The sequence below is a fragment of the Pongo pygmaeus genome, chromosome 3 (assembly GCF_028885625.2).
Source record: "Pongo pygmaeus isolate AG05252 chromosome 3, NHGRI_mPonPyg2-v2.0_pri, whole genome shotgun sequence".
Taxonomy (NCBI): domain Eukaryota; kingdom Metazoa; phylum Chordata; class Mammalia; order Primates; family Hominidae; genus Pongo; species Pongo pygmaeus.
The window spans coordinates 985,107-1,012,641 of record NC_072376.2 but is presented as its reverse complement, the minus strand read 5'-3'; the positions used below and the strand labels follow the sequence as shown (position 1 = coordinate 1,012,641).

At 59.4% G+C, this 27,535-nt stretch overlaps 2 protein-coding genes and 1 long non-coding RNA gene across 9 annotated transcripts; 2 read left to right on the top strand and 1 right to left on the bottom strand.

Annotated features, from left to right (window-relative positions):
• Positions 1-306: 306 nt before the first annotated feature.
• Positions 307-17,333, bottom strand: IDUA (alpha-L-iduronidase). Of its 6 annotated transcripts, none has more exons than XM_054485921.2 (14): positions 17,097-17,333; positions 16,379-16,519; positions 4,083-4,168; positions 3,793-3,900; positions 3,244-3,339; positions 2,927-3,129; positions 2,647-2,826; positions 2,323-2,539; positions 1,866-2,078; positions 1,653-1,774; positions 1,343-1,468; positions 1,188-1,264; positions 701-801; positions 307-553 (listed from the first exon to the last, which is right to left on the bottom strand). In XM_054485921.2, exons 1-14 carry the CDS (start codon positions 17,252-17,254, stop codon positions 420-422), a joined length of 1,962 nt encoding a protein of 653 aa, XP_054341896.1. In that variant the 5' UTR covers positions 17,255-17,333; the 3' UTR covers positions 307-419. The 6 variants fall into 6 exon arrangements, 5 of the variants coding, with proteins under 5 accessions (XP_054341896.1, XP_054341898.1, XP_054341899.1 ...); XM_054485923.2 differs by lacking the exon at positions 17,097-17,333 and adding an exon at positions 8,614-8,717 and having other exon boundaries at positions 16,379-16,516; XM_054485924.2 differs by lacking the exon at positions 17,097-17,333 and adding an exon at positions 8,614-8,683 and having other exon boundaries at positions 16,379-16,499.
• SLC26A1 (solute carrier family 26 member 1) lies at positions 6,794-25,648 on the top strand. 2 transcript variants are annotated; one of them, XM_054485926.2, is made up of 3 exons: positions 6,794-6,819; positions 12,576-13,184; positions 13,967-16,671. In XM_054485926.2, the coding sequence occupies exons 2-3, from the start codon at positions 12,609-12,611 to the stop codon at positions 15,494-15,496; spliced, it is 2,106 nt and encodes a 701-aa protein (XP_054341901.1). In that variant the 5' UTR covers positions 6,794-6,819; positions 12,576-12,608; the 3' UTR covers positions 15,497-16,671. The 2 variants fall into 2 exon arrangements, with proteins under 2 accessions (XP_054341901.1, XP_054341902.1); XM_054485927.2 differs by lacking the exons at positions 6,794-6,819; positions 13,967-16,671 and adding an exon at positions 25,550-25,648 and having other exon boundaries at positions 9,006-13,184.
• Positions 17,392-20,134, top strand: LOC134739395 (uncharacterized). The gene is made up of 2 exons (XR_010125991.1): positions 17,392-17,546; positions 19,268-20,134. It is a non-coding gene; the product is annotated as an uncharacterized LOC134739395 (long non-coding RNA).
• Positions 25,649-27,535: the final 1,887 nt, after the last annotated feature.

Sequence of the window (27,535 nt, the reverse complement as noted above, 5' to 3'; positions counted from 1 at the left end):
GCAAGGGACCAGCATGCCACCTCACCAGGGGTGATCCCAGAAACCCCAGGGTGGGCAGGGCTGAGCTGGCTCCCCAGCCTGACCCAGGGGCTCAACACGCTTCCGGTCCAGGCTTGGGGGTGGTCTGAGTGGGAGTGAGGGGGAAAGAGGCCTTGCTCCAGCTGGGTCCTCATCAGCCACCGGGTTTTACCCTTGGAGGCTGCCCTGGAATGTGCCCAGGGCCAAGCCACAGAGCCTCAGCCCGAGACTGACATGTGCAAAGCCGCTTTAAAGGGGGCGTTGGTACCAAGATATAAAAGAAAACAATAAAATATAAAAATATATTGCAAAGGGGGTGATGGGAGGGCAGCGTGGGCACAGTGCAGCCGCAGCTTGCTGACTGCCGGTGGAGGTGCAGCCCACTGGGGCTCAGCACAGGCTCATGGATTGCCCGGGGATGGGGGCCCTCTTGGCGCAGGGAACTCCAGGTACGGCACAGGGTCGGAGAAGGGGCCTGGTCGGGCCCAGTAGTCCAGGGCTCGAACTCGGTAGGAGCCAGAGACAGCACCTGTGTCTGGAGACAAGGGGACACGTGTGCCAACTGGAACCTGCCCCCACCCGAAAGCCCCCTGACCCCAGGCTTCTGGAGGCCCCCACCCAGTACTGCCCTGAGGCCCAAGAATGGGGTGGCCGAGTCCAGGGCAGCGGGTGGTGGGCGCACCTGGGCTGAACACAAAGAGGTTGAAGGTCGATGGCTTCCTGCTGACCGAAATGTACGGCTTACCGTCCTGAGAGAACTGGATCTCGTATGTCCACAGGCACCTGGGGAGGTCAGGCCAAGATCAAGGCTGGGATCAAGACAGTCCTCAAAGGTGGGAGCAGGCAGGGCAGGGCCGCGTGGACCCACAGCCCCATTCCCTCAAGCCCCTCGGCGGCACCTCCCCAGCGCCCGGGTACTCTTCCTGCCCAGACAGGAGAGAGCTGGAGCCCGAATGTCCATTTCATGTCCCCTAGGAGAACCCACACCCCACTGGCAGGAGCTGGCGCGTGGCCCACAGTGTGTGGGGTGAAGGGCAGGGACGCAGGGCGGCGAGGGAGGGAGCTGCTGGACCACGGCAAGTGGCCCGAGTGACCGCATGGGTGAAGGGGTCGGGACCCAGGGACCTGCCTAGGACCAGGCAGGGGGAGGGGCGGCCCCACTCACGCACTTGGAGCCCACGTGTTCATCCGACCAGACCAGAACCAGCTGCCCTTGGGTCAGGGGCAGGGCGCGGAGCCGCGTGACCTGGGGGAGGGAGGGGCTGTGATGGGGTCGGGGAGGCGGAGTCCGGGCCGCGGCGCGGGTTAGGGGACTGCCACTTGCCTGCCCGGGCGGCTTCTCGGGGCGCGCGCACACGTGCACCAGCAAAAGCGACGGCAGCCGCAGCGCGGGGCGCAGGGTCAGGCGGCCGCCGGCGGGTAAGGGGCGCGGCGCCGCGGCCACCGGGTCCTGGGCGCAGTGGCGGGTCCTCAGGGGAGCTGAGGACGCTCGGCCCGACCTCAGGGCGAACGCCCCCGGCCCACCGCTCCGCCTCCCACCCACACCGCCTCGGGGCCCCCGCCCCTGGTCCCCGTCCCCCGCCCACCCCCCTGGGACCCCGGCCCGGCCCCTCGCCCCTCCGCGGCCCGCCCACCTCAGCCGCGCGCATGCGCCGGAACTGCTCCGCCGAGGGGAAGACGGGCCGGCCCAGGCGCCGCCACTCGCCGTCGGGGCTGCAGAGCCGATTGTCCAGGTAGCGCGTGACGTAGACCAGGCCTGCCGGGCCGGACACTCAGGCCTCGGCTCCCCGGGCCGCCCTCTCCAGAGCCCCGGCGGGGCCAGAGACCTCCCTGGGACCCCGGCTCACCCGGGCCGGGGGGCACCCCGCGCAGCCTCAGGGTCACCGCGATGCTGCGGTTGGGGTGGGCGCGGGTGTCGTCGCTCGCGTAGATCAGCACCGCGGCGCGCCAGGCGTCGGCCGGGCCCTGGGGGCGGTGGGCGCTGGCCAGGATGCCCACCGTGTGGTTGCTGTCCAGGACCGTCCCGGCCCGCGACACCTCGGCCCAGAGCTGCTCCTCATCTGCGGGGCGGGGGTGCCGTCGCCGCGTGGGGTCGTTGCTCCGCCGCCCCCCGACCCGGGGCCGTGGCTCCCACCACTCGCTCCCCCTCCCCTTGGTGAAGGAGTCCCCAGGCCCCGCCACGCGGAGGCCGACCTCGGGAAGCGCGCGGCTGGAGGAAGTGCGCTCCCCGCAGCGGGGCCTTCGCAGGAGCCGCTCCCCAGCCTGGAGGGCCCTGGCCGGCCCACCCCAGCGGCGCCGGCTCACCCAGCAGCGCCAGCAGCCCCATGGCGGTGAGCACCGGCTTGCGCAGCAGCTGCACGTGCGGCGGGCGGGTGTTGTTGACCTGGAAGCGCGCGGTGAGCGTGCGCTGCGCGAAAGGGTGCGGATGGTAGCTCAGGAAGGCGTTGTCGTTGCTCAGGAGCGCGTAGGGGAAGGCGGAGCTGGTGTTGGCCAGTAGCAGATTCTGATGCTGCGCGATGACCTGCGGGTGTCCAGGGCGGCTGGGACTGCGTGGCGCGGCCACCGCTCGCCTGTCCCATCCCGGGAGGAAGGTGGCTGGGGGGCGCGCAGGGCATTGGGCCGGCCCACCTTCACCACCATGGCCGCGTAGGTCACGTCGGCCCTCCACGGCTGGGGCAGGGACCAGCCCACCAGCGGGTCCGCCTCGTCGTTGTAAATGGGGGTGTCCGCGAACTTGGGGAAGAGCTGCCGGATCTGCTGCGCGACGGCCTTCTCCTGCTCCAGGATGGAGATGGAGCTGCGCGCACCCTGCGGGCGGGGCCGCCTCAGCACCACCAGGGTCAGCGCGGCCCGGGGCACCGCGGCCGAGGGCGCAGAACCCCGGGGCGGACGGAGGGGCAGGGCGCACCTTCCTGTGGAGGGAGATGTAGTCCAGCCGCACGCCCGCCTCCCCGGTGAAGAAGTTGGTACCGTCGTGGCAGTGGCGCAGGAGACCCCAGCTCAGCGGGGATCGCGGTGGGGTGTGGAAGGAGTCACCGGGGCCTCCCAGCCGCAGGGCGGGGCTGGCGGCGCGCAGACCCTCGGAGCAGGCATCGTAGTAGTTCAGGAAGCCTGGGCCGGCGGAGAGCTGCGTCTACACCTACCCTGGGGACCAGCGGCTTAGCCTCTGCTCTGCCTTTCTCTGCCCCCTTTCAGCCGGGCAGGACCCCAGGAAGCGGTGCACACCTTGCATGGTCATGGAGACGTTGTCAAAGTCGTGGTGGTCCGGCTCGTTCCACGTCTCGAAGTTCCACTTGGAAACATGCGCCAGTCCGTACCTACCTGCAGAGGAGCCTTGCTGTCTCCCCAGCACAGGTGAATCTCGCCTCAGTGACTCCCACAGAGGGAGGGTGCAAGGTGATGAAGGACGTCTGACTCAAGATGAACCTCATCTCCACGCAGGCCACCCTCCCGCCCCACATCAGGAAGCCCTGGCTCAAAGGGGTCCAAGACCTGGGCGGCAGCCTGGGTGATAGGGGTGCAGCCTGCCCAGGAGTACCCCCCACCCCGGCGGCCCAGGGCCTTTGCCCACCCACCAAGCCCAGGAGTACCCCCCAGCCTGGGGCCCTAGGGCCTGCGCCGACCACCAACATATCCCTTGTCCCCCCCCCATCCCCCATCAAGGGTCTGCGCCTGCGCACCAATATATCTCCTGACCAGGCAGCCTGCGTGATAGGGGTGCAACCTGCCCAGGAGTACCCCCACCCCGGGGGCCCAGGGCCTGCGCTTGCCCACCGATGTATCTCCTGGCCAGGCTGGAGACCAAGTCCTTCCACTCAAACACCTGCTGCTTGTCCTCAAAGTCGGTGAAGTGGCCCGAAGCGCTGCCCATCAGCTCAAACCCTGGAACACAGGAGGGCTGCCCCACCGCTCACCACACAACACCCATGCTCTGCCAGGCCTGTGCTCCGGCACCAAGGCCAGCCCTGAATGGACATCCAAGGACTCGGAGGGGCTGGGTGAGGAAGAGGGTGAGCAGGGCAAGGGGGTGCAGGAGGGCTGGGAGGGCAGAGCCCACAGCTCACCTGGGAGGAGCTGGTTCTCCCTGAGAAGGTCCAGGTACCCGTCCAGGTGGGTGAAGTTGTAGCTCAGGCCCCGTCCAGTGGACCCCCTGCAGAAGGACGGTCAGTGTCAGGAAGCAGGGTGCCCACACAGCTCCATGCTCCAGGCTGGAACCGTGGCCACAACGGAGCATGTGGGAGCCTGCAGAGTGCCACACAGGACTCGGATCCCGGCTTCCCGAGGGGCCCTTCCCCTTGGAAAATAACCCTATGAAGGCCTAGTGTGAACTAGAGTATCTGTACATGGAGACCCCCCAACCCTACACCATCAAGAGATGGAAGACTTGGGGTGGGGGTTCGGAATGGCCCTGAGGCTCAGTGGGACGAGGCAGGCAGGTCCTGAGCAGCAGGGGCCAGGGGTCAGGAGCCAGGCAGGACCTGGTGGACACCCCACCCTGGTTCTCTGCACCTCCTGGAGGCCCAGGAGTGCCCCATTTCCCCTCCCACATCCCAAGAGGCAACATGGGTGGGCAGGAAAGGGAGAAGGGGGCCGCCCTGCCACTGCACTTGCAGATGGGGATGAATTCCCACAAGGCCTGCATTCCGAGGGGACAGGCGTCATCAGCGAAATGGGAATCTTTGGTGAAGGGGATACGACAGGGAGTGAGGAGCCTGATGGTCAGCGAGGGACCTTTCTGAGGAGACACCTAAGAGGAGCCTGATGGTCAGCGAGGGACCTTTCTGAGGAGACATCTAAGGCTACCATGCAATGGGACCAGCCAGCAGGAAGACGTCCAGGCAGCAGATGGCATTGCCAGTGCAAAGGCTCTGGAACAGGAATGCGCACATGATAATCAGGCAGCAGGGAGGCAGCTGGTGGGCCTGGGACAGAATAAGGATGGATATCATGGGATATGAGGCTCCATGGGGGTCTGGAAGTGACTGCTTTGATGATGGGACCCTGACCCAGAGCGAAACAGGGATTCCTTTCAGGGTTCTGAGCTGAGCAGTGCCAGGGCATTTTTCTTTTTTTTTTTTTTTTGAGACGGAGTCTCACTCTGTTGCCCAGCCTGGAGTGCAGTGGCACGATCTCGGCTCACTGCAAGCTCCCCCTCCTGGGTTCACGCCATTCTCCTGCCTCAGCCTCCTGAGTAGCTGGGACTACAGGTGCCCGCCACCACGCCCAGCTAATTTTTTTGTATTTTTAGTAGAGACGGAGTTTCACCATGTTAGCCAGGATGGTCTCCATCTCCTGACCTCGTGATCCGCCCACCTCGGCTTCCAGGGCATTTTTCAAGGATCCCTCTGGCAGCTCACTGGAGTCAGGGTGGGAGCTGGAAGACTGGCTGGGGGCCGTGGGGGTCGTCCAGAGAGGTATGGTGCCCAGACTGGGTGGTGACTGTGCAGGCTGTGAGCAGAGGGACTGATGAGGTTTGAGGTGAGGTGGGGGGTGGGGGGGTCGTCCAGGGCAACTGTGGATTTCAGCTTGGGCAGCTAGGCGGGTAGATGAGCTTGGAGTGAGGCTGGTCTCAGTTTTGGCCATGTGGAGTTGGACATCTGAGGGTGAACTGAGTGAGGAGGCTGTTGTGCAAGGGTCTGGGGTTGTGGGTGATGCTTCTGGCCTGAAGGAAGGGGAGTGGGGTGAATGGAAGAGCAGCCAGCCTTGAGCCTGGAGTGAGAAGCAGAGACCAGGCTGGCCAGGGTCTGAGGGCTTCCTGCGGACGCCACACAGGTGAGCACAGCTGCCCAGGGGGCAGTGCACCTGCTGTGGCAGCTGGCTTGTGCCACATCTGCAGTGGTGGGGGATGGGGTTACCACCATGGACCGGAATCTGGCCCTATACAGCTCCCTGTCTGTCAATCCCCCCATGCCACAGCACCCCCAGCTCCACAGCAAAGGTCTGGACACCTCAACGCCTCCCTTCTGGTCCTCCCATGGTGTACATGATCAAGGCAGAGCCTTGGCGGGAGTCTACAGCCTTCAGGTGGGGGCTCCTGCTCCGCCCGGCCTCTGCTGGTCCCCACCTGCTCCTGTACCCAGGGCTGGGTGCCTAGCAGGAGCAGCAGGAGTCCCTGGGGTCCACCCCACCCAGCACCTACCACCTCCCCTCCCCTCCATCCAAAGGACACACTGGTAGCAAAGAAGTATAACTTAAAAAGTACTTGGATAAGAATTAAATGCCCAGAAGGTGCATTCCAAAGTCCCACGGAGTTGGAGTAGCGGGGCATGGGGACCTGGAGGAAAGTAAAGGCCCAGCTGGGCTTCAGCTTTTCTCTGCAGAACCCCAAGGCGATAGCCTGGCAGCCCCTGACCCTAGCAGGAGGGGGAGCCCCAGCATCAGAGATGTCCCTGGCCTGACACCCAAGGCGCCTCTGAGTGTCATCTGGCAGGGCCAGCCTCGCAGCGAGGGGAGCCCGGGACAGGGATCCCCACCCCCAGGGGCGACCCCAGGCCCAGGAACCCCGGCGTCAGTCCACAGGCCCCAGGGCCCACCCTCCTCCTGGTCCCCATTGGGAGGGGCCTTGAGAGACCGACGCTGGGGAGGGGACTGGGCCGGCCAGATGGAGCGCGCAAGCCACCGCCCAGCCTGGGAACGGAAGCCGCGGGGGCGCGTCAGCCCTGGCAGACCCTCCGCGGGGTGTCGCTGGGACCGCGGCGGCCGCACAACGGGCTCATTCACCGGGCGGCCGCCCGGGTCCCCACGTCCCCGCCCCTGGGCCCGAGCGCGTGCGCCGCGAAGACCGCGCGCCTGCCGGGCCTGGTGAGTGCGCGGGGCGGGGCCGCGCGTGCATGGGGGTTCGCAGGCGGTGGGGGGAGACCGCGCGGGGTGGGGAGCAGGGCCGCGCACTCCTGAGGGTGGGGGTGGGAGTGCGGGGCAGGGGCGGAGGCCGGGCCCGCTGGGCTGGGGGCGCGGGGTGGGTACAGACCCGCCTTTTGGGAGAATCTGCAGCTGTGGCCAGGACGAAGGGGACACAGGTGCTAGAGGGTGCGGGCCAGGGCCGCCTCTTCTCCAGACCTCCGAGCTCGCCCACCCGCGGGAGGGTCTCTGGGAATCAACTCGGGTCCGGTCCCAAAGCCCTGTCGGCCAGGCTTCTTCCCACGGGTGGGAGGCAAGGATACAAGGTCTCCTTTCCCAGTAAATGGACTCCAATGTAAAACGGCCGATTTAAAGACAAAACTAAGGAAGTAAGCGTGTGATACAAGACTGGCCAGGGGTTCAGGCGGGAGAGGGGTTCAGGTAGGTCCCAGTTGCTGAGGCCCCCAAGCCCCCTGTCCTGCGTGGGCCAAGCAGGGAAGGAAGGAGGTGTTGGCAGCCCTGCACGTACACAGGCTCTGGGCAGAATGGGCTACCCACTCTCTTTGGCCAGCAAGGCCCCTGGACCCCTGGGCACTCAGCCTTTGGGCCCGGCCACAGGGCAGCACCAGCCACTGCCTCAATGCTCAGAGAAACTGAGGCAGAGACCCGTGGGAGGGGACAGGTCAGGCTCCAAGGATCCTACAGTGATGAGCTCACCTGCTTTAGACACCCAGCCTAGGTGTGGACTAAAAGGGCATAAGGCCCAATGCCTGCAGAAGACCCCTGAGGCCAGGCCCCTGCAGTGCGGCTGAGGCTGTTCCTGAACTATGCTCACCTGCCTAAAACCTCACCACGGGTCCCCATAAGCCAACCTCTGGAAACCTCCACCACCCTTCCTGAGGGGGGAAGGGCCACCTCCCACTCCAGGTTTTTCTGTGGCCCCAGGTGGCACTGCCCACCCCATCCCTGCTGTAGCACCCAGGTCTTCCCTGCCTCATTTAGGGAGACCTTGAGGGAACAAGCCCAGCCCCCTGGGTCTCCCCAGTTCTCCAACAACCCTGCTGGTGGCTGCACCCAGAGGGGCCCTTATTTGTCCCAGGGAGGGGCCTGAGGCCCTGCATGACTGCCTTACCCCACCCACTGGCCAACCGCTTCTTACAGCACAGCTCCCAACTGCTGGGCAAACAGCTGCTTCCCAGGAACCACTGGGGCCCAAGTTGGGCTGGGGTGGGAGCGAGGGCTCAGACTCTGGAGGACAGGGCAGGGCTTCCAGGAGAAATCAGACTTGGAGAGGGCATCCCAGGTGGAGGCTATGGGGGTACGAGACCCTGGAGCCTGTTCAGCTCTGCCCGCATCTCACACTCGGGTACGAAACCCCGGAGCCTGTTCAGCCCTGCCCGCATCTCACACTCAGGGGTACGAGACCCCGGAGCCTGTTCAGCCCTGCCCGCATCTCACACTCAGGGGTACGAGACCCTGGAACCTGTTCAGCCCTGCCCGCATCTCACACTCAGGGGTACGAGACCCTGGAGACTGTTCAGCTCTGCCCGCATCTCACACTCAGGGGTACAAGACCCTGGAGCGTTCAGCCCTGTCCACATCTCACACTTAGGATGTCTCCTACTCTCTGGCCACCCCAACTACATTCCACTCCCATTTCACCTCCAAATGGGGGCACTGCAGCCCAGTCTTCCCTGGGCTCACCCAGGGCTGTGGTGAACTAGCAGGGCTTGGCAGACGGCTTCCACGAGGAGGTACCTTTGGTGGGGTGAGTGTCCAGGGTCTCCTCCCTCCGGGGTTCTGCCCCATCAGTGTCAGTGTCCTCGTCCTGGGGGAATGGAACCCCGGCACATCAGCTGGTTCTGCAAGACCCTCGGCATCAATCCCACGTGGACAGGAGAAGTAGAGCCTGTGGCTTCTGTTCCCAGGACAGAGTCAGCCTGCCCAAGGTGCCAGGGCTGGCTTGGCCTTCCAGCCCCACCTGAGGGACCCACCGCAGCCTCCTGGTCTCCCTTGGGATGGGAGAGCACTGAGGGCTGCAGCTCCTTGCTACACTCACTCTCCAGCCACAGGTGCCCAGTGCAGGCTCCCACCCAGTATTCACTGTCAAAGTCGGGGGGGGGGAACCTGAGGCTCCCGAGGAATTTTTTTTTTTTTTTTTTTGAGACAGAACTGGCCGGGCGCGGTGGCTTACACCTGTAATCCCAGCACTTTGGAAAGCCGAGGCAGGTGGATCACGAGGTCAGGAGTTCAAGACTAGCCTGACCAACATAGTGAAACCGTCTCTACTAAAAATACAAAAATTAGCCGGGCATGGTGGCGCACGCCTGTAGTCCCAACTACTCAGGCAGCTGAGGTAGGAGAAATGCTTGAACCTGGGAGGCAGAGGCTGCAGTGAGCCAAGATTGCGCCACTGCACTTCAGCCTGGGCAACAGAGTGAGACTCCATCTCAAAAAAAAGACTTGCAGGCTGGAGTGAAGTGGTACAATCATACCTCACTGCAGCCTGGACCTCCAGGGCTCAAGCGATCGTCCTACCTTAGCTTCCCAAAGTGCTGGGCCAATGATAGCATTTGTTTTTGAGACAGGCTGTTGCTCTGTAGCCTAGGATAGGGTGCAGTGGCGCAATCATACCTCATGGCAGACTCAAACTCCTGGACTCAAGCCATGCTCCCGCCTGAGCTGCTTGAGTAGCTGGGATACAGGCACACACCACCACACCCAGCTAATTTTTTACTTTTAATTTTTGTAAAGGTTGGGGGGCGGGGGGCGGCCAGGTGCAGTGGCTCAAGCCTGTAATCCCAGCACTTTGGGAGGCCGAGGCGGGTGGATCACGAGGTCAGGAGATTTGAGACCATCCTGGCTAACATGGTGAAACCCTGTCTCTACTAAAAATACAAAAAATTAGCCGGGCGTAGTGGCGGGCGCCTGTAGTCCCAGCTACTTGGGAGGCTGAGGCAGGAGAATCACTTGAACCCGGGAGGCAGAGCTTGCAGTGACCTGAGATCATGCCACTGTACTCCAGCCTGGGCAACAGAGCAAGACTGCATCTCAAAAAAAAAATTAGCCGGGCGTAGTGGCGGGCGCCTGTAGTCCCAGCTACTCGGGAGGCTGAGGCAGGAGAATGGCGTGAACCCGGGAGGCGGAGCTTCCAGTGAGCCGAGATCACACCACTGCATTCCAGCCTGGGTGACAGAGCAAGACTCCGCCTCAAAAAAAAAAAAAAAAAAAGAAAAGGTGGTGGGGGCGTCTCACTATGTTGACCAGGCTGGTCTTGAACTCCTGGCCTTAAGCGATCCTCCTGTCTGGGCCTCCCAAAGTGTTGGAATTACAGGAGTGAACCACCGTGCCTGGCTAATAATTCCTTTTAAAAAGCAGCTTACCCTTATTTTCACATGTGGGCCTAATTTAGTTCACTTTAAAAAATCATTTATCCTCACCCCAGCCCTATGAGGCAGGCACTGCTGGTCCCAGCCTGTGATAGAGGGGAGGGCAGAGGAGCCGTGAGGGTGACCAGGCACTGTGGGTCGGCGCTGGGTACGGTCAGACCAGGAATCCTGGCCAGTCATGGCACCTTGACCCCAGCAGCCCTTGCCCTGGGCGGTGAGCACCACATACCGGCAGCCTTGTGCTGAGCCGGCTGTTGGCCTCTGCCCTGCTCCAGCTTGGACTAGGCTGGCTCCTTGCAGGACCAGGAGGGTGTCCAGCGACTGGACATGGAGACCAACCCTCCCTCAGCCCCGCCTGGGTTTGAAGGCTGCTACACTCGACCCCAGACCCCAGAGCTGAAGGTTTGCCTGTGCTCAGCCCCTGAGCCCCCGCCTCCCGCTGGTCCCTAAGCCCTCCAGGCAGGGCTGCAGAGCCACAGCTGCAGCCGCTCCTGGGCGGCTGGGAGCTCATCAGAGGCCCACACAGCTCTAACTACTACAAGCCCCTGATTACAGTTCAACTCCCGGATTAGCCGATCAGGTAACATGGCTGGAGAAACCCGTGACTCAGCAATCTGTAGGTAAATAATTTAACTACAGAGTCCAGTGCACAGACCACTGCCTGCAGGTCGGCGCCAGAGCCACCACCCCCTACTCTCCCCGCCGCTCGCGGGAGCCAGAGGGCCCTGCGGTCCTTGGTGGTCTTGCCAGCCCCTCGACATCCCAGGGCCCTCCGCGCCTGGGAGGACTCCCTCAGGTAAGAACCATCCTGGGCCCAGATCTCAGCCGCAGCAGACGGGGGTGTGGGAGCCGAGGCCAGAAATGCCCTGGACTTGTGGTTTCTTAGGGGCACCCTCAGGCTCAAGGCAGGTGGCCCTACTGTCCCCATTCCACACACCTGGACCCCAGGGGCTTGGGGTGGGCTTCAGGGCATCCAGGGACCCAGTGTGGTGGGGTCTTCCAGGGAAGGGGACACAACTCTTGCAATGTTGCCTGAGGGCCAGGACCCCCGCTCTGTGCCCAGCCTGCACGTGTCAACCTACCAGGTTGGGCTCACTCCCCCAACACACCCACCAGGAGACTGCAGCTCCCACACCCTGGGCCAGCGTGCAAACAGCAGGCTCAGCCCAGGCTGCAGGGTGTCCTGGGAGCAAAGTCTTTGCCTAACGTCACTGAGAAGAATGTTTAAAGTGAAAGTACATTGGAGCCTGCAAACAGGACAGACCCAAGGGCTCACGTGGGACCGGTCAGGCCTCTAAGCACCGCCTCCCTAACGCCACGGTGTTTTCCGAGGTCAAGGGAAAGGTCAGGTGCCTTTCCGGCTCTGCCGGCCCAGGGTGGCTGTGTGCAGCGGGCTGGGCCCTCTTGGTGCTGCCTCAGGACAGTGTGTCATGGCCGTTCCACAGTGAGCTGGTGCAGCCGGGGAAAAAGGGCGCCTCACGTCCCAGAACTGTCTGGACAGGGGAGACAGACGCCAGTCAGCCTCCTCCCCTCCCAGCTGGCCCTGATGGGGCCCCCGTCTAGGTATATTCTCAGAATTCTGTCCCAAGGCCAGGCGGATGGGCTAGGCTAGTGTCTGAGCACTGCTCCCCCTGGCAGACTTAGGGTCCCAGCACCCACAAAGCTTGGCAGGGACATAGGAGGCCTCTTCCTGAGACTTCCGCCAGCCCCAGGACCCACAGGGCAGGTGACAGAGGGGTGGGTGGAGGTGTCTCCAGGAGAGCAGGCAATGGTTTGGATGGGGGAGGGAGGGCTCTGGTGTGGGCATGGGGTGGACAGCAGGACCGTTCGCCAACCTGGGGAGCCAGGGAGGTGGACACAGAGCATCTGGACTCAGGCTTGCCTGCACCTGTGTCCAGTGACTGTGACATTCTGACCCGAAGCACATGTGTGCGTGCTGGCAGCCCAGCCTGTTCCATCCCCATTGGGGAGGTAAGCTTCAGGAGGCTACTGGGTGGGTTTCAGACAGGAACTGCAGAGCCAGTGGGCCAGAGCTGAGCCTGGACAGGGTCCCGCCACACTGCCCCTCAGCACTGCTGGCCTCAGCACACCCCGTGGCATGGGCTTGGTGTCGTAATCCCATCTCACCCCACGATGGATTCTGGAGCCAGCAGTGCCCGGCGTCCATCCATATCGGGCATGGGACTGGGGCCCGCACTGCCGGGAGAAGGCCCAGAACCAATCCCTGGCCCTGGGTGGGCGAGGTGTCCACCCCAAGGGGCCCGTTGCTGCCCGGGACCTTGTCGTTTGGCCCTGGATCCGGGGGCTCCTGTGACCATGCCCTCTTCTCAGCTGCAGGTCGGCCACAGGACCTGACGCAGCAGGATGGACGAGTCCCCTGAGCCTCTGCAGCAGGGCAGAGGGCTGGTGCTGGTCCGACGGCAGCGCCCAGCACCCCAGGGTCTGCTTGAGATGCTGAAGGCCAGGCTGTGGCAGAGCTGCTCGTGCAGCGTGCTGTGCGCCCAGGCGCTGGTGCAGGACCTGCTCCCCGCCACGCGCTGGCTGCGTCAGTACCGCCCGCGAGAGTACCTGGCAGGCGACGTCATGTCTGGGCTGGTCATCGGCATCATCCTGGTGCCGCAGGCCATCGCCTACTCATTGCTAGCCGGGCTGCAGCCCATCTACAGCCTCTATACGTCCTTCTTCGCCAACCTCATCTACTTCCTCATGGGCACCTCACGGCACGTCTCCGTGGGCATCTTCAGCCTGCTTTGCCTCATGGTGGGGCAGGTGGTGGACCGGGAGCTCCAGCTGGCCGGCTTTGACCCCTCCCAGGACGGCCTGCAGCCCGGGGCCAACAGCAGCATCCTCAACAGCTCGGCTGCCATGCTGGACTGCGGGCGTGACTGCTACGCCATCCGCGTCGCCACTGCCCTCACGCTGATGACCGGGCTTTACCAGGTGAGGAGCCCTGCTTGGGCACAGGGAGGGGCCTAGGGCACCCCCCCTTAGGTGCTGGCCATCCACGAGGGCAAGGCTGGGGGCAAGCACAGGGTTGGCAGAGGAGGTGCTGGCCCAAGACAGCAAGGCTTGGGCAGAGCTGGGGCGTGCTAGGGCATCCCAGGGCGAGGCACCAACACAGAGGGGCTGTGGGTGCAGGAGGGGAGGGGCACAGGGAGCCAGCCCGGTGGGCCACGGCCTTGGTGGGAACCAGCAGGCCAGGTGTGGCTGTGGCTCAGTGGTGCCGGACTGAGGCCATGTGGCCTCCCAGGCCTTCTGTCCTAGGTGGGGTGGGGCATGGCCTCCCCACCCCCGAAGGTCTCCTGCCTTGTGCTGTCCACCTTGGCCGGTCCACCTTGGCCCCCGTTGGCTCCACATCTGTATGGGGGGTAGTGGGGGAAGCCATGCGTAGGAAGCAGGAGGAAGGGGCTGCCTTCTGATGCCAGAGATCTTAATTCTGAAATAAAACGGGCTGCTGCACGTGACAAGAGTTAGATGTGTCTATGGCCAGCTGTGTGCACGTGTGACGCTCATGTGGATGTCATAAGCGTCTGCAGGCATGAGCACGCGTGGAGCCAGAACACAGGCCCGTGTGAGGAGTCTGATTTGGAACACAAGGGGCTGCAACACAGAATTGTCAGGTCCTGTGCCGTGACCACCACCCCTCGGGCCACGCCAGGTGCTGGTGAGGGGCACGTGGCTCCCGCCAGGCGCCTGCTGGCCTGACCGCACTCCGTCCGCAGGTCCTCATGGGTGTCCTCCGGCTGGGCTTCGTGTCCGCCTACCTCTCACAGCCACTGCTCGACGGCTTTGCCATGGGGGCCTCCGTGACCATCCTGACCTCGCAGCTCAAACACCTGCTGGGCGTGCGGATCCCACGGCACCAGGGGCCCGGGATGGTGGTCCTCACGTGGCTGAGCCTGCTGCGTGGCGCCGGGCAGGCCAACGTGTGCGACGTGGTCACCAGCACGGTGTGCCTGGCGGTGCTGCTAGCCGCGAAGGAGCTCTCAGACCGCTACCGACACCGCCTGAGGGTGCCGCTGCCCACGGAGCTGTTGGTCATCATGGTGGCCACACTCGTGTCGCACTTCGGGCAGCTCCACAAGCGCTTCGGCTCCAGCGTGGCTGGCGACATCCCCACGGGTTTCATGCCCCCTCGGGTCCCAGAGCCCAGGCTGATGCAGCGTGTGGCCTTGGATGCCGTGGCCCTGGCCCTCGTGGGCGCCGCCTTCTCCATCTCGCTGGCGGAGATGTTCGCCCGCAGTCACGGCTACTCTGTGCGTGCCAACCAGGAGCTGCTGGCCGTGGGCTGCTGCAACGTGCTACCTGCCTTCCTCCACTGCTTCGCCACCAGCGCCGCCCTGGCCAAGAGCCTGGTGAAGACAGCCACTGGCTGCCGGACACAGCTGTCCAGTGTGGTCAGCGCCACCGTGGTACTGCTGGTGCTGCTGGCGCTGGCACCGCTGTTCCACGACCTACAGCGAAGCGTGCTGGCCTGCGTCATCGTGGTCAGCCTGCGGGGGGCCCTGCGCAAGGTGTGGGACCTCCCGCGGCTGTGGCGGATGAGCCCGGCCGACGCGCTGGTCTGGGCGGGCACTGCGGCCACCTGTATGCTGGTCAGCACAGAGGCCGGGCTGCTGGCCGGCGTCATCCTCTCGCTGCTCAGCCTGGCCGGCCGCACCCAACGTCCACGCACCGCCCTGCTGGCCCGCATCGGGGACTCGGCCTTCTACGAGGACACCACAGAGTTTGAGGGCCTCGTCCCCGAGCCCGGCGTGCGGGTGTTCCGCTTTGGGGGGCCGCTGTACTATGCCAACAAGGACTTCTTCCTGCGGTCACTCTACAGCCTCACGGGGCTGGACGCAGGGTGCGTGGCTGCCAAGAGGAAGGAGCGGGGCTCAGAGAGGGGGGTCGGTGAGGGAGGCCCTGCCCAGGGCGAGGACCTGGGCCCGGTTAGCAGCGGGGCTGCACTGGTGCCCGCGGCAGCCAGCTTCCACACAGTGGTCATCGACTGCGCCCCACTGCTGTTCCTGGATGCAGCTGGTGTGAGCACGCTGCAGGACCTGCGCCGAGACTACAGGGCCCTGGGCATCAGCCTGCTGCTAGCTTGCTGCAGCCCCCCTGTGAGAGACGTTCTGAGCAGAGGAGGCTTCCTCGGGGAGGGCCCCGGGGACACGGCCGAGGAGGAGCAGCTGTTCCTCAGTGTGCACGACGCCGTGCAGACGGCACGAGCCCGCCACAGGGAGCTGGAGGCCACTGATGCCCATCTGTAGCAGGGCCAGGCCTGCCCAGCAGCCGCTGCTCCCTCCTGGGGGCCCACGGCAGACATCTGCAAGCCACTGCTGAGTCCCTTCCCAGGGAGGAGCCACCCAAGAGCTGCACTCTTGCGCCACAGCTGCCCTGGGGAAACCAGGGAACCCCAACTGGGAAAGGAGCCCCTCTGATCACACGCCAGACCCAAACACTCAGAAATCAAGAACCTCTGCCTCCGAGACAGGCTGGCCCACGGTGCTGGCTGGGCCCCGATGCGCCGTCCCTCAACTCAGAAGGGATGGGCCTGGCCTGACGCTCGGGGTTGACATCTTATTTGAACAAGGGTCCCCCACCATCATGAAGCCTCCAAGGTGCCAAGAGGACTCCCTATGCCCAGGCCTGCCCGGTGTCCACCCTGCTGGTAGGAGCCAGCGGCCCTAGCCAAGTGTATGAGGGTCTCTGTGTTTCCAGAAGGCCCCACACACCCAAGTGCCCCTCACACCTCGTGCCTCCCCTCACAGGGTGGTCACCTGCACCAGCGTCAGGGCCCAGGGTGCTGTGACCAGTGAGACCTCCACTCAGCCCTCAGGTGCAGTGGCCCTGCCCAGCCCAGCCAGCAAACACACACAGGGATGCTCAGGGTGCATGAGGAGCCAGGTGCGGCGCAGCCAACCCTGAGCCTCCAGGCAGACCTGCAGGAAGCCCACGGTGCCCCATGCAGGGGCTCCCTCCAGCACACAGCCCTCACCCCAGCACAGCCAGCAAGGACACGCTCTCCCCAACAGGGTGCTTCAGCGGGAAGTGGGGGAACAAGGGGTCTTCCGAGCAGCCCCCAGCCCTGCCCCTCCCAACTGTGCCTCTGAAAGGGGCTCTGGGACGACCAGTCCCTGCCCGTCGCCCACCTGGTGGTGACAAGCTCCAGCAGCCAGTGGGTCCGGACCTGCTCGATGCCGCGGTGAGGGACGGCGCCCACATAGGCGAGGTTGAGCTGCTGGTCCCAGCTGAGGACGTACTGGTCAGCCTGGCTGTGTGGCAGCGGGGGACTGGGGACAACAAAGGGGCGGCTCAGTCCCGAGCCTCAGCATGGCTGGCAGCGCGGCTGACACACACGTTCAAGCCCAGGACTGCCCGGGCGCGGGATCCAGGGGCTGCGCGTGCGTTCAGTGACTAATAAAATGACCCTTAGGGCCAGGAATGTTGGGAGGTCCCATCTTCATGGCGAACGGGAGCAGCAGTAAGACGAGGGGCCAACGCCAGCCCTGGCCCTGGCCCTGCCAGGCAGGCGGGTACCTCAGCTCTAGGTGGAGGGAATGGGACAGGAAGGCCAGGCCCCCTGCAGGGCCGTCCACTCCCAGGGGAGACTCCTGGTTTACCGCAAAGAGCAGGATCCCGGGCATCGGCCTGGGCTGCAGGGGGCGGCCCAGGCTCACGTCCCGGTGCCCACTCAGCTGGAGAACCCACCCCCAAACACGGCGGGGGGCGGGCCCGGGAGAGCCAGGGCCCCAGAGGAGGGAGCTCCGGTCTCTGAAGCTCTCACAGTGCGCAGTCAGGGGGCGCCGAAGCTCTCCCCGTGCGGCCAGGGGGTCCGGGAGGCCGCGGGCGGGTGCGCGGAACGCTCACCAGAAGCCTGTGCTCCTCCAGAAGCGCCGCAGGGGCCACAGCGCGCGGGCCGCGTCCACCTGCACCAGGTGCGGGGCCTCGGCCGGGGCCACCGGGGGCGCGGCCAGGAGCGAGGCCAGGAGCGCGAGCAGCGCGGCGCGGGGGCGCAGGGGACGCATGGCCGGGCGTGCTCGGGGACTTCGGGGCTTCGGGCTGCACTGCCGGTTCCGCCTCCGGGTCGGAGTCTGGGCGCGCCCCCCACGTGACCGCCGCCGCGGGGCGGGGCCTTGGTGAGGTGGGGGCGATGGCCGCGTGGGAGGGGCTGGGGAGCCTCGGGGAGCCTCGGGGAGCCTGGCGGAGCCGGGAGCTCGGCGGGGCTTGGAGCCCCGCTTCCTTGCAGGCCTTAGGGGTTGCTCTGAGGACCGATGACTCGGAAGGCGCTCAGAAGAACGCTTCGCCCATTGGTGCTATGTGAGTTGAGCCATTACTGTCTTGTTTTTCTCTGTTTTTGTGTGTTTTTGAGACAGAGTCTTGCTTTGTCGCCCAGACTGAGGTGCAGTGGCGCGATCTCAGCTCACTGCAACCTCCATCTCCGGGGCTCCAGCGATTTTCTCACCCCAGCCTCCTGAGTAAAGCGTGCGCTTTAGCAAGAAGGGGAATTACCCCAGAAGAGCACACTGGGCCCTCTTTACACTTGGCTGCAGATCCATGGGTTCAACCAAGCAGACTGAAAATATTGTTTTTAAGCCAAAGCAATACAAAATAATACACATTTTAAAACAATACAGTATAACAGCTATTTACAGAGCATTTACATTGTTTTGGGGATTATAAGTAATCTTGATTTAAAGTACACAGTAGGATGTGCGTACGTAACGTGCAAATACCACGCCATTTTATATCAAGTACTGGAGCACCTACAAATTTTGGTATCTGTGAGGGTCCTGGAACCAATACCCCGAGGATACCACGGGACAACTGTAGTCCAGTATGCCTGTGTGAATCCAAGCAAACATTGTATAAAAATAATCATGGGAAGTACAGGCTGGGTGCGGTGGCTCACACCTGCAATCCCAGCACTTTGGAATTGCAGGCCAACACGGGAGGATCACTTGAGGCCTGGAGTTTGAAATCGGCCTGGGCAACGTATCAAGACCCCATCTGTACAAACAAACAAAAAAAAATTTAGCCAGATGTGATGGTATATGCCTGTGAGCCCCAGCTACCCACAAAATTGAGGTGGGAGATTGCTTGAGCTTAGGAGTTCAAGGCTGAGACGAGCTGTGATCACACCACTACATTGCAGCCTGGTTGACAAAATGAGACCCCATCTCTAAAAAAAGAAAAGAAAAAAAGATAGAACAGTCTACTAACAAAATGAAAATACTGGATAATAATCCTCTGTAAGTTGGGAGAAGGATAATTAGAGTTACAGTGTTCTGGGTCTTTTTATTTTGGGGAGAGGGGTTAAAATATTGCTTAACATTAGGTCTTCTTACGTTGAAATTGCATTAAAAGTGATTAGCCATTTAAAAGTGAAATAGTGTGTATATATGCCAAATTAGCAAGGAGGAAAAACATAATACAAAAAAATAAAATTCAATAGAAAACTAAAAGGTAAGAAAGGGAGGGAAAGGCGAGAAAAACCATGCCAGTACAGAACTGTCTCCAGGAACAGCGGGGTAAGACCCTCAGTCCAACGACCCCAGAGAAAACAACTAAAATGGTAGATAAACCGCTTTAAAAACAATTCCTCAAAGCGTCAGAGAACTGAAAAAAACAGTAAGAAACCACCAGTCCCACACCGTGGTGCAGGGCACAGCAATGGAAACTGAATTGTTTCAGACCAGCCGCCTCCTGAGAGCAACCATCAGAACTGGAGAGCGCTGCACAGAACGGTCCAGGGCACTGGGAGCTCTGAGGCCACGGGGCTCTGCAGGGCCAAGCCGGGAGGGGGCGGGGCCAGTTTTGGGGCTGCGACTCCACACCTCTGCAGTGTATCCCAGCCACACAAGACATGGCCACATGCTGCTGCGTTCCTCACACTGTGGCCACAGGACCACACTGTGGCCACAGGACAAAAGTCGAGGCTCAGGCAGGGGGGCCTGGTAAAGACTTTGGGCTTTTCTTGGGACCCCAAAGTTCTATCCCCTAAAAGCAAAGGTGAACCAGAAACAGAATTGTCTTTGCAGGGACTGAAGCCAGCCTTAAATCACCTCAAGCCCTGAGAGAATTAAGGTGAGCCGCTCACCTGGACACCTGCGGACAGAAAAGTACACCTTCCCTGGAGGAAGGTAAAACAAAACAGAAACAGAAGTCCTCACTGCACAGTGCTGGAATGGATCCGGGTCAGAAAAAATTATTATAAAGTGCGTGACGGGGACATTCACAATTTGGAATATGCCTTGTATATTGTGCAACAAAATTCTACCAATGATAAACTCCAGAATTTTTTGTTTTCGTTTTTTTAGATGAAGTTTCACTCTGTTGTCCAGGCCGGAGTGCAGTGGTGCGATCTCAACTCATTGCAACCTCTGCCTCAGCCTCCTGAGTAGCTGGGATTACAGGCGTGAGCCACCACGCCCAGCTAATTTTTGTATTTTCAGCAGAGACAGGGTTTCACCATCTTGGCCAGGCTGTTCTCGACCTCCTGACCTCAAATGATCCACCCGCCTCAGCCTCCCAAAGTGCTGGGATTACAGGCGTGAGCCACCACGCCGGGCCAAACTCCAGAATTATTAAATGACTCAATGATTGCATCACGGTTGTGAATGGAGATTTTTTGTTCATTTGTGATCTATGCTGAAGTGTTTAGAGGTGAAAAATCATTAGATTTGTAACCAAAATTGCTCTGGAAATTAAGGCAAAAACAACGATTTAGATTACATACAGAGACTGAGATAAAAGCAAAGGTAGCAAAATATTAACAATTGGTGAACCTGGGTGAAAACTATGTACTGTTACTGCAACTTTTCTGTGAATTCAAAATTTTTCAAAATGAAAACATTGAAAAAAATATTAAAACCTCATGAAACTTAGTAAAAATTTATTGAATGATACCCTTGAACTTGCTTCATTTTATTGTATGTAAATCATATCTCAGTAAAGCTGATAACATAAGGAATTGGTTTAACAGCACATTAAATCCAACTAGGCTAAGCAAGGTGGCTCATGCCTGTAATCCCAGCACTTTGGGAGGCTGAGGCGGGCAGATCACCTGAGGTCAGGAGTTTGAGACCAGCCTGGCCAACATGGTGAAACCCTGTCTCTACCAAAAATACAAAAATTAGCCGGGCGTGGTGGCATGCATCTGTAATCCCAGCTACTCAGAAGGCTGAGGCAGGAGAATTTTGCTTGAACCCAGAAGGCAAAGGTTGCAGTGAGCAGAGATCACGCCACTGCACTCCAGCCTGGGCGACAGAGTGAGACCCCGTCTGGAAAAAAAAAAATCCAACTAAAGAGAGAATTAAAGAACTGGAAGATAAATTGTAAAAAATATTCATCCTCAAACACGGAGAGAAAAATAACAGACACTCCAGAACAGACGTGGTAAAAAGGTCTAACAGTGTAATTGGATTCCCAGCCGGAAATAACGGGGTGAATGGGGCAGAAACGGTATTTGAAAGGGTAGTAGCTGATAGTTTGTTTTTTGTTTTTTTTTTTTTGAGATGGAGTCTCGCTGTATCGCCCAGGCTGGAGTGCAGTGGCAGGATCTCAGCTCACTGCAAGCTCCGCCTCCCAGGTTCAAGCGAGTCTCCTGCCTCAGCCTCCCGAGTAGCTGGGATTACAGGTGCCTGCCACCATGCCCAGCTAATTGCGTTTTTAGTAGAGACGGGGTTTCACCATGTTGGCCAGGCTGGTCTCAAACTCCTGACCTCAGGCAATCCACCCGCCTCAGCCTCGCAAAGTGCTAGGATTATAGGCATCAGCTAAGGTCACCTGAGGTCAGGAGTTTGAGACCAGCCTGGCCAACACGGTGAAACCCCATTTCCACAAAAATACAAAAAAAATTAGCCAGGTGTGGTGGTGCATCCCTGTAATCCCAGCTACTTGAGAGGCTGAGGCAGGAGAATTGCTTTAACCCAGGAGGCAGAGGCTGCAGTGAGCCAAGATCGCGTCACTGCACTCCAGCCTGGGCAACAGAGTGGGACCCTGTTTCAAAAAGAAAAGACAATATTAATTGGTGTACTTCAAGTAGAAGGAAGGATGTCCCACCCAAATCCCAGCTCAGAGGTGCAGGAAGAAGTGAAGAGTGCAGACGGGAAGGGAAAAGTTCCCCTGCCTCTCTGAAGTTTCACTAAAATGGTACACAGATTTCTTGGATTGTAGTTTTATGTGACACAGGAGCTTTCAGAGCAAAGACCTAAAGGCGCAGGGGAAACTGCATTTTTATACTCAGGTTCAGTGAAGTCTGGAAATGGGATTGGACGAAAGGTTAAGACCTGACAAGCTAACAGACTCCCGGGGGGCCCAGTGAGGCCTGTCTGCTTCGTTCCTGGAGGCCTCTCTCTGCAGCTCTCCTTTCTGCTGGGTGGGGGCACAACGCCCCGGAATAGGGGTCTGACCACCTACAGTCAAACAAGGCAGGCCAGAGAATTCTTTTATGGCCAGTTTTTACACAGAAAGACAGAGGAAAGTTACTAGAGTCATACTTTTAGGTTTACGGCTGGCTTTGGGGAAAAGGGGTTCAGGTTTCTACAACCTGCCTGGGACAATGAGGGGCCAGAGACAGGAGGCAGGAGAAGGCCTGGCTTCCAAGGCCTTCACCTTGGGTGTCATTTTCTGAGCCCCAACAAAAGCAACAGAAAGGGTATATTATGTATAAACCTAACGAATCATAACCGCATAAAACAATCATGTTACAGGGTTTCACATATTTCTGGGGAATTAGGATTTATAGCAAGAGCGGCACAGGTGCTGTGAGGGAAAAGTGAAGTGAGAGGGGAGGAAAGCCTCCCGAAGACGCCCTCCGTCCTGTCCAGGCCTGTGCCTGTCGCCTCACATGGCGAGTGCCTGCAGGCATGGTTCCGTGAAGCATCCAAGACGTAGAGATGATTCTGGTTATCCAGGCGGGCCCTGAGTGTAATCCCAGATGGAGACGGAGGGGGATTTGACACAGAGGAGGCTGTAATGGCCTCAGGAGAGATTGAAAGATTGTTCTAAAATGTGTCCCCAGGGTTTGTTTCAGTGAGGTGTGGGGAGACACATGGACCTGGCCATGACAGGCCAGGAGGAAGGCCTTGCTGTGTGTAGAGACGTGTGCGATTCTGATTTAGATTTTGGGGCTCTGTGAGGCAGGAGATTCACACAGGTCTCTACCCTGCAGGGGACACCTTTTGGGTAATGGCCTAATGGCTTATAATAAACGTGGGGAAGAGGCCACTGGTCGGCGGAGGCACTCAGGGCTGAGACCATGCCTGGCACATTGCTTCCAGGTCTGCCTTTCACCGGGGGCATCCGGGCAGGGGTGGAGCAGCAGCCGTCCACCGGGCTCCCCGGGCAGTGTGGCCAGCAGCACTGTACCCTCACGCATGCACCCATTTTTCTTCGCTCAGAGGGTCCCACAGGGCTTGCCAGGCAGCCCAGGGGTCTACGGGAGGTGACCTCCTCCCACACTTGGCATCCGGCAAGCCACCGAGGACAGGGGAAGCTGCCCCCTCCCACAGGTGGAAGACAGCAAGGGGCAGCTTTGCCTCCATCCTGCCTAGAGAGGCCTCTCTGAGGCCAAGCTGAGCTTGTGGGGTGCTGGTCCTGTGACCCAGTGCATACAGGCAGCTGGGGATGGGGCCAGAGGCTCAGGGTCTGTGACAGCCTCTGTCCCAGGAGAGCCTGGGGTCAGCCAGTCACTTGTGGTTTTAAGAGTGGACGGCACTGGGCCGGGCGCAGTGGCTCATGCCTGTAATCCCAGCACTTTGGGAGGCCGAGGTGGGCGGATCACGAGGTCAGGAGATCGAGACCATCCTGGCTAACATGGTGAAAACTCGTCTCTACTGAAAATACAAAAAATTAGCCAGGTGTGGTGGCAGGTGTCTGTAGTCCCAGCTACTTGGGAGGCTGAGGCAGGAGAATGGCATGAATCTGGGAGGTGCACCGAGCTTGCAGCGAGCTGAGATCATGCCACTGCACTCCAGGCTGGGCGACAGAGCGAGACTCCGTCTCAAAAAGAAAAAAAAAGAGTGGACGGCACAAGGCCAGGTTCTTGCTGGTTCTTGCATCGGAAGCCGCTGGGCAGCTTACGGCTGTCAGGAGTGGCTGAGAGACGCCAGCCGGCTAAGAGGCTGCCAGTGCCTCTACAGTGGAGTCTCTGACGGCACTAACGAGAGTGCCTGCAGATTTTAATTCATTTTGTTTTTAGACAGGGTCTTGCTCTGTCCCCCAGGCTGGAGTGCAGTGGCGCGATCATGGCTCACTGCAGCCTCGACCTCCCAGGCTCAAGCAGGCCTCCCACCTCAGTCTCCTGAGCACCTGGGACTGCAGGCAGCCCACGCCTGGCTAATTTTTTATTTCTTTATTTTTTGTAGATAGGGTCCCTCTGTGTTGCCCGGGCTGGTTTGGAACTCTTGCACTCAAGTGATCCTCCCACCTCAGCCTCCCAAAGTGCTGGGATTACAGGCGTGAGCCACCACGCCTGGCTGGTTTTTATTTGGACGTAAAATTTGGAAACGAGGAATATGTTGCCACCAGAACCCAAAAAGAATGAAAAGATACTGGACTGTGTGTCGGTAGGAGGGTGCTCTCCACACACGTGGGCCCGCGCCTCTGAAGAAGGCCTGGTCTGCGGAGGTCCTGGCGCAGCCTGGAAAAGGTGGGCTGCATCCTTGGAGGTGGCAGTGAACTGCGGCTTCCAGGTGACTGAAACGGGTCCTGAGTGGAGCAGAGGCTGCATCTGCGTGACATGACGCACGCTGGCCGGTTGCTGACTGGGGAGTCGCTGGTTGAGACCCTGCTGGGTGCAGGGTGTGGGGCCTAAGGGGCGACAGCGGCCTCGAGATTGTGAAAACCCACCGTGAGGCACCTGTTATTTTTTCCTGGTAAAAGAACAGGCAAAATTAGGTCTTTGTTTTCTCTGCTTGTATCTAGGCAGTTACTGTTTTTTCCTTTCTCCCCACTCCCATCCCTTCTTTCTGTTTCGGCTTTGATCTGCCCTAAACCCTGGTTTTTAGTTTCTGTCTCTGGCTGATAAGAGGGAAGGAGGGGAGGGAAGCTGCCCCCCAGGATGGCCCCTGTCTGCTGTGTAATCCCTCCTTCTTTCTTTTTTTTCTTAAACAAAATCTTGGTTTTTGTCTTAAAAATCTGGCTTATATCTCAAGGTGCATAGAATTTTTTTCTCTTTACTTCCTGTCCTGTCCTGACTGTATTAACTGCATTTTTTTTTTTTTTTTTTTTTTTTTTTTGAGACGGAGTTTTACTCTTGCTGCCCGGGCTGGAGTGCAGTGGCATAATCCTGGCTCACTGTAGCCTCTGCCTCCCGGGTTCAAGTGATTCTCCTGTCTCAGCCTCCCAAGTAGCTGGGACAACAGGCGCCCGCCAACATACCTGGCTAATTTTTGTATTTTTAGTAGAGACAGGGTTTCACCATGTTGGCCAGGCTGGTCTCGATCTCTTGACCTCAGGTGATCTGCCCACTTCAGCCTCCCAAAGTGCTGGGATTATAGGCATGAGCCACCACACCCGGCCTATTTTGTGTATTCTTAATGCACTGGCCTTGGGGGTCTTGAACCTGGAGAGACCACCCATCCCAGAGCCCACAGGTGCCTGTCACAGTCACACCAAGCAAGTGTCCCTGCCCTCAGTCACCCCAGGGCGAGATACTGGCCTACCAGGGGCTGCCAAGCCCAGGGCCCAGGGAAGTCGCTCCAACTCCAACCCCGTCCTGATCTCACCTGGCAGCGTGCACCCTGCCTCATTTGCCCTTCCCGCAGAGCCCCCATGGACTGGGGCTCCCTGCCACTCCATGGCCCTGTGTGCTGTGCCCCCTTCTCTTGGGAAATGTAATATATCTTCTTCGCAAGAAGTCGTCTCCACGTCTGCCACCTTACCGCACCTGACTAAAACTAAGCCCAGGTACAAATTTTAGAACAAAGGTGTGCGGTCTCTGGAAATCAGCTCTGGAAGCTAGAAGGGGCCAGTAGCTTTGCCTCGGGAGGGAGTGTGGTGCTGCCAACATGTGGACCTGCAGAGGGCTTGTGCCAGCCTGGTCCACGTCACGGCACCGGCACAGCAGGTCCACACAGTGGGACAGATTCACGGGAAGCTGGTAGATCCCCTTCCAAGGCAGCACACAGTTTTGTAAAATTTGCTAAGCAAAGATTCCTTAACCACAAGGGCTCCCACCCCGTCTCCGCTTCCTCTCTTGCTGGGCTGGCACTGGAGAGGCAGTGGGCACTTTGGGGCCTGGCAGGGGGACGTTTAGCTGTGGAGACGTCGGCGGGTCAGCGGCCTCCACCATGCCCTTCCCAGCCACTTCCTTCCAGACGTCCTGGGGTAGAAACAGCTTCCAGCAACATCCATGGCAACTAACACAGAGGAGTGACTCACAGGAACTTCTGGAAGAGGAGGAAAGATCTTGCTGATTTAACAGGAAATGCCGACATCAACGAGAGAATGTGGGACCCTCACACCAGCCTCACGAGAAGCCGGTGGATACGGCTCATTCCAGAGGGCGCCTTGGATCAGCACCTGGGGAAAAAAGGCAGCACCTGAACCCGGCCAGCCTGCAGAGGAGAGAAGCCTAAGCAAGTTTTCTCCAAATTTCACAACAGGCTTTACCATGTGGATGATGTAACCAATCATCAGAACATTTCTGTAAAGCAAATCACACTTTAAAAAACCAGCCATGCTAGTGGGCCTGAGGATTACCTTTCATCTTCCTCTTTTCTCTTTGGAAAATGATATTGCAAAATTGTACAAAGAGACAATAAAAAGTGGATGAAAGGGTATCCTAGCAAGCCGTTATGAATAAAAAATCTCGGTATTTTCTGGATTTTGTGGTGCTTGTGCTATTAGTCAAGTTTTAAGAAATGCTTAATTTATTATTTCTTTTTGCATCTAATTTTATTTTATTCTTTTTATTTATTTATTTATTTTTTGAGACAGAGTCTCGCACTGTCCTCCAGGCTGGAGTGCAGTGCCACAATCTTGGCTCACTGCAACCTCCGCCTCCCGGGTTCAAGCAATTCTCCTGCCTCAGTTTCCCAAGCAGCTGGGATTACAGGCGCCCACCAGCACGCCCAGCTACTTTTTTGTATTTTTAGTATAGACAGGGTTTCACCATGTTGGCCAGGCTGGTCTCGAACTCCTGACCTTGTGATTCGCCTGCCTCAGCCTCCCAAAGTGCTGGGATTACAGGTGTGAGCCACCACGCCCAGCCTTATTTTTTTCTTTTTTTGAGACGGAGGTCTTGCTCTGTTACCCAGGCTGGAGTGCAGTGGTGCAATCTCAGCTCATTGCATCCTCCGCCTTCTGGGTTCAAGTGTTTCTTCTGTCTCAGCCTCCCGAGTAGCTGGAATTACAGGCACACACCACTAGGCCTGGCTAATTTTAATATTTTTAGTAGAGACGGGGTTTAGCCATGTTGGCCAGGCTGGTCTCCAACTCCTGACCTCAGGCCATCTGCCCGCCTCGGCCTCCCAAAGTGTTGGGATTACAGGCGTGAGCCACCGTGCCCGGCCGGCATCTAATTTTATAATAGTTATTTTGCATTTCTTCTTCTTTTTTCTTTTCTATTTTTCTGTCGTTTTTTTTTTTTTTTTTTTTTTTTTTTTTTTTTTTTTTTGAGATGGGGTTTTGCTTTTGTTGCCCAGGCTGGAGTGCAGTGGCACGATCTCGGCTCACTGCAACCTCTGCCTCCCGGGTTCAAGTGATTCTCCTGCCTCAGCCTCCCGAGTAGCTGGGATTACAGGCACTTGCCACCATGCCTGGCTAATTTTGTATTTTTAGTAGAGACAGGGTTTCTCCATGTTGGTGAGGCTGGTCTCGAACTCCCGACTGCTAATGGGGATCTATTTAAGAAGAAATGCAGACCGGGCGTGGTGGCTCATGCCTGTAATCCCAACACTTTGGAAGGCCGAGGCAGGCGGATCACGAGGTCAGGAGTTCGAGACCAGCCTGACCAACATGGGGAAACCCCGTCTCTACTAAAAATACAAAATTAGCCAGGCGTGGAGGCACGTGCCTGTAATCCCAGCTACTCCGGAGGCTGAGGCAGGAGAATCGCTTGAACCTGGGAGGCGGAGGTTGCAGTGAGCGGAGATCGCACCACTGCACTCCAGCCTGGGCAACAAGAGCAAGACTCCGTCTAAAAAAAAAAAAGACATCCCCATTGGCTTCAGGCTGCCCGAAACCTGTGCAAGCTCCAGCCCTGTGCTTACTTGGTTCTCTGCCTTGTGGCAGAGGTTCCCGGAGCTGTGGGGAAAGCACCCCCAACAAGCAGCTGGACCCCACCTCACACGACACCCCCA

Coding starts and splice junctions, on each gene's coding strand:
- SLC26A1 (XM_054485926.2), top strand. CDS start 12,609: ATGGACGAGTCCCCTGAGCCTCTGCAGCAGGGCAGAGGGCTGGTGCTG. Junction 13,185..13,966: donor TGATGACCGGGCTTTACCAG/GTGAGGAGCCCT, acceptor CTCCGTCCGCAG/GTCCTCATGGGTGTCCTCCG.
- IDUA (XM_054485920.2), bottom strand. CDS start 17,254: ATGCGTCCCCTGCGCCCCCGCGCCGCGCTGCTCGCGCTCCTGGCCTCG. Junction 2,079..2,322: donor GGGGCTGCTGGCGCTGCTGG/GTGAGCCGGCGC, acceptor CCCGCCCCGCAG/ATGAGGAGCAGCTCTGGGCC. Junction 1,469..1,652: donor GGCGCATGCGCGCGGCTGAG/GTGGGCGGGCCG, acceptor CACTGCGCCCAG/GACCCGGTGGCCGCGGCGCC.